Source organism: Sphaeroforma arctica (assembly GCF_001186125.1).
Source record: "Sphaeroforma arctica JP610 unplaced genomic scaffold supercont1.351, whole genome shotgun sequence".
Classification (NCBI taxonomy): domain Eukaryota; class Ichthyosporea; order Ichthyophonida; genus Sphaeroforma; species Sphaeroforma arctica.
The window spans coordinates 65,969-70,715 of record NW_014040207.1 but is presented as its reverse complement, the minus strand read 5'-3'; the positions used below and the strand labels follow the sequence as shown (position 1 = coordinate 70,715).

General features: G+C 41.4%; 1 protein-coding gene across 1 annotated transcript in view; it reads left to right on the top strand.

The window, feature by feature from the left end:
* SARC_05478 (hypothetical protein) overlaps window positions 1–1,216 on the top strand; it is a gene marked incomplete at both ends in the record, with an annotated part of 4,534 nt that extends 3,318 nt beyond the window's left edge. Inside the window, 2 exons of the mRNA XM_014300663.1 lie at window positions 233–397; window positions 1,103–1,216. Coding sequence (XP_014156138.1) covers window positions 233–397; window positions 1,103–1,216 — 279 coding nt within the window. The remainder of the gene's footprint in view (window positions 1–232; window positions 398–1,102) is intronic.
* Between the last annotated feature and the right edge of the window lie 3,531 nt (window positions 1,217–4,747).

Sequence of the window (4,747 nt, the reverse complement as noted above, 5' to 3'; positions counted from 1 at the left end):
TACTATATTCAGATCGCTGATTACGCCATGTATTACAATAGCTAATACATGCTTCTACTATATTCAGATCGCTGATTACGCCATGTATTACAATAGCTATTACATGCTTCTACTATATTCAGATCGCTGATAACGCCATGTATTACAATAGCTAATACATGCTTCTACTATATTCAGATCGCTGATAACGCCATGTATTACAATAGCTAATACATGCTTCTACTATATTCAGATCGCTGATAACGCCGGAGTGCACAGCAATGCCATGCACCTTGCCTGTCGTCTGTTCCTGGGTTGCCGCATCTTCCACGCAATCTTCTACGCCATTGGACTGGCTCCCATGCGCACTGTCGCGTTCCTGGGCAGCTACTTTGCGTTTGTCATCGTTATCACCCAGGTGTGTATGATTTTTTTCTAAGGAGAATCTGAATACACGGCATATATTAGTATGAACAAGAAGAGTACCTTATAAGCGCGGGCCTGTATGTAGGTCGGTGTCTTCGCAGCTGTAGGCTATCCGCTGTGTGTGTTGTGCACGTACGTGTTGTTTAGTCGAATGGATACACTGCACTCCCCCTTGCCTGGTTGTATCAATCTATTCGTCTCTTCCAATTTCCCCTTGCCTGGTTGTATCAATCTATTCGTCTCTTCCAATTGCCCCTTGCCTGGTTGTATCAATCTATTCGTCTCTTCCAATTGCCCCTTGTTAGGTGGTGATATGTTATTGGTACCTCGCGTGTTTCTAAGGTTTATCTTATGTGCAAGTAGTGGTCTGTGGACTTTTTATTTGTACCGATTGATGCCGGTGCAAACGGCGGCTCCTTGCAGAATTCGCTGTGTATGTCTACGCGGTTGCACCTACTTGTACGAATGCGTACGCCTTATCTATATGTTGTTAAATTGAGTGCGTCCATATATGTGCATACACGTTTGGTGCGTACTTTTTGAGTTAGTGTTTTTACTATTTGACGGGAGATTATGATGATTGCACTTGCGCCGTGCTCAATTTCGGTAGAGGGTGAACACTTCTAAGTCTCCTCTTCAGGTACTCTATGCTGCCATTGGTTTTCTCATATCACTTGATTCCTTCCTTCTATAACAGATCGTTGGTATGAAGAACGTCACCGTTGAACAATACATCGACCAATTGCAATCCGAGTTCAACAAGAACGTGTACCCACACATCGAGCAACACGTCAAACATCTTGATCTGTAAATACTATGCTTGGTGCCAAAGTGACTAGCATGAGTCGTGACATGGACCAAATAGGTCGAGAACAGTTGACCTCGAATAAATCCAATTTTTCAAAGTAAAATACAAACGACTAAATTTGTAATCAGTGTTCATAATTGTATACATATCCACACTGTACCTCTCTCATCTTGCCACAATGAAGATGTAATTATTGACATAAATCGCTGGCTAGATCTTTTATGTATGCTGCACATGCATATTTATCGAACGAAACTTAAAACTATGTGCTTGTTAGACGAATACAAAAGAAATGGGTTCTCCGGTCATACTGTAGGTCTTTTTATGTCAGCATAAAAACCTTTTGGAAGGCAGAGCCTTCCCTAGAAACCAGTTTCTGTATATAGTTTTATCAACAGAAAAATATGTATGTTCACAATATATTAGCTACTGTATTGTCGCTCGCTACCCTCATAAACTTGTAAACCAATTATTAGTTCACAAATAACTTCAGGAACACACGATACACTCAGACTTTCATATCTATATTTGCGCGTACACTTTAATATCCATGCCTCTCAAACGTAAAACAAGGTCGTCTAGATGACGCTACCAAGGCCCCTGGCGGTGTCCGTCCTGGCGCCGGTCGACAGAGTGTATCTGCACTTCTCGGCCGAAACCTACCGACCGATTAGGCAACTCTATTCGGGACAATAGTCATATCAACCATTAAAACTATTCCACTGTAGTGTCAAGAAGACATCGTTCGTGGTAATAAATGAAGACATGCCAATTGACACGGTAATGCATCCTTCACAAATCAATACCCGCGAAAATGGCGATGTACCTGAGCGTGATTATAATACGGTCAGGTATGGTGTTGAAGACTATATAGAAAAAGTGTACTCAAAAATGAGCCGATTTTGTGTAAACAAAATTCCTTTTTATGATATTGGAGCATCTGAATAGTTCAATTTGGGTGTGCGCCCCTGAGCCGATGAGAAGGGACAATAAATTAAATAAGTACCAAATGCCTATTACTATCCTGATATTCTTGTCTGGCTTCCGACCCTTTATTTCGGCATAGAACTGTAATTCCCTATCGTAGATCTATCAATACAACAACACGTGGCTGGTCAAACAATCCAAGGGTCGCATCGTGACACTGCTGCTATTAGCTTTCGTCTAGACGTGCAACGACTGTGAAGTACCAGGGTTCTAATTAGCTACCTGTCTCATCCTTGTGGCTAAGCGGGATCGCTGTCAAAGTACAGTTATCATTCAACCAGGCTACGGTAGAAAAGCAAAACTTTGATCTTCTTTCTATGATAGGAAGGGTATGAAGGCTTCTACTTTCCAATAAATAGCTAGGAGCAGTAATACATGCACTGAAAGAAAGTATCTGTCTGCATAATGACTTGCGAATGCAAGAGCTCGTGACAATAGTAAAATGGGATCATTCCTTTAAAATTACGAAATAAATACGTGACAAAATATGAGACGGTACTGCGGCGCAAAATAGACAGTAGTAAACGAATATGAGCGAATAGTTTTACGGTTTTTCTACACAACGAAGTCTATAATAGCGGTTCAAGAAGCTCTTAAACAATTTCATGAAAGATTTTTAAGACGAGGAGCTCCTTAATGGATTTTATACTCTGATACACCCCTAAATGAGGCGGTGGCCAAATGCAACGCACCAGTACTTTGCAGCAACGATCGACCGCCTCCAAGCCAGTCATCAGATACAGCCGGACTAGTAAAATTCATGATCCCTCCTATGTATGTTTATAAAGTGATTTCAACTATGGATGAACTAGCTGCCAGACTATTGTTACTTGTGAAATCACAGATAGCAAGTACCTATATGAAGAACGTCTACGCGCTATGTGAGTGGAAGCTTGATGAGACGAATAGGATGACAAGTGGTATCAATCTAGTAATGATATGTACTGATGCAGTGCCAATTCTTATTCGTCTACATTTGCTGTTTGATGAGAATAAGAAAGTAACATCTCAACTAGCAGTATTTCTATAGCAGCAGGGAGCCCACTGGATTGAATCTAGAATGACTTTTGTAGTTTGTATGACTTTATCAGCTGTACGACTCAAATACAATAGTGTGTGTAAATTTGATCACATTTCCTTTAAAGCGATTAAATGTAGAACCAATGCCATGATGACAACAGATGAGAGCTGAGGTGCTGTAGAAACTCTTTCACAGCCAGCCACGATACGCTGGGATAATTGCTCTACATCTAGGTTGCAAACCAGAAAACGACGGTGTATGTTGCGATAGACGTATGTGTGCCGTATGTACTGTATTGAAATGGAGCATCGCCTTCTATACGAGAACTCGGCAACTCTAATAAAATAGGTTATATGTACATTTGCAAACGCTTGAGTAAGGCAGCGTGTGCTGAATAGGTCTTACTCTTAAGTAGAACGTGAGCGACAATTTGATTGGGAATCTATGAAAGGCGTAGGCGAGTGCTCGGCTTGGGATTTAGGTGCAAGAGTGTGTAAAGAATATCGCCGTGATGTGTCACTACAATGAAATGTTCGATTAACTTAAGGAATTGTATGCTTATTCTAAACAATGAATGCTTTCATATACTTCTGCGAGCCTAATGAATGGCGCACTATCCTGAAAGATCACGAGTCTAATTGAAAGACTCTACTTTGAAATGTAACCAGTTACGTAAAAATATCGTGTACGTAAAAATATCGTGATTTGTTTTTTTGATGGTGAACTTCTCGAGTCTCGAGTCATTCGCTAACGAAACTACCATACGAAGTACACTTGCTCATATGACGCATATGAACCGTGCGATAGATGTCGTACTTCACTGGCGAATATTAGTTGATATGCCAGATGACGGCGACTATGGGGACTAACCTCTTTAAGAATGTGATCGATAACATCATTGCTTACGGTGACCTGCGATTTAGGCCATGGTCTGTGTTTGAAAAAACTAGTTCACAAACATGCCAACACTTCTACCAGAGTACATAAGTACTACGAGCATTACCTATTGTATCCGCTATGCGTATCGCGATTGCGGGTCCAAATTTTTGCGTATCACTAATAAGCCTCGCACTACCACTGCTGGGCGGGTAGTGCTCGTTCTTCTATTCGAAATTCTAATAGGGAGAAGAAGCTGCGGGTGCACCTTGCAAGTTGTCTGGTTCTAACTTCACTAGATGAAATGGCGAGTGAAATTGTAAGCACGACTCTAGGAAATGTGGTGTGCAAGTCAATCTTTGGGCGTTGTATGAAAGAGCGTTCTACTTGCAATAGCACCGATGGATGGCACTGACCGATAACTGCAATGGCATGCCAAAGGAAAGTACTGACGGTTCTACAAGTGTACATTAGAACAAGACCATGAAAAAATGGCGAAGTGGAATGGTAAACACGACTCTAGGAAATGTGGTGTGCAAGTCAATCTTTGGGCGTTGTATGAAAGAGTGTTCTACTTGCAATAACACCAATGGATGGCACTGACCGATAACTGCAAGAGCATGCCAAAGGAAAGTACTGACGATTCTACA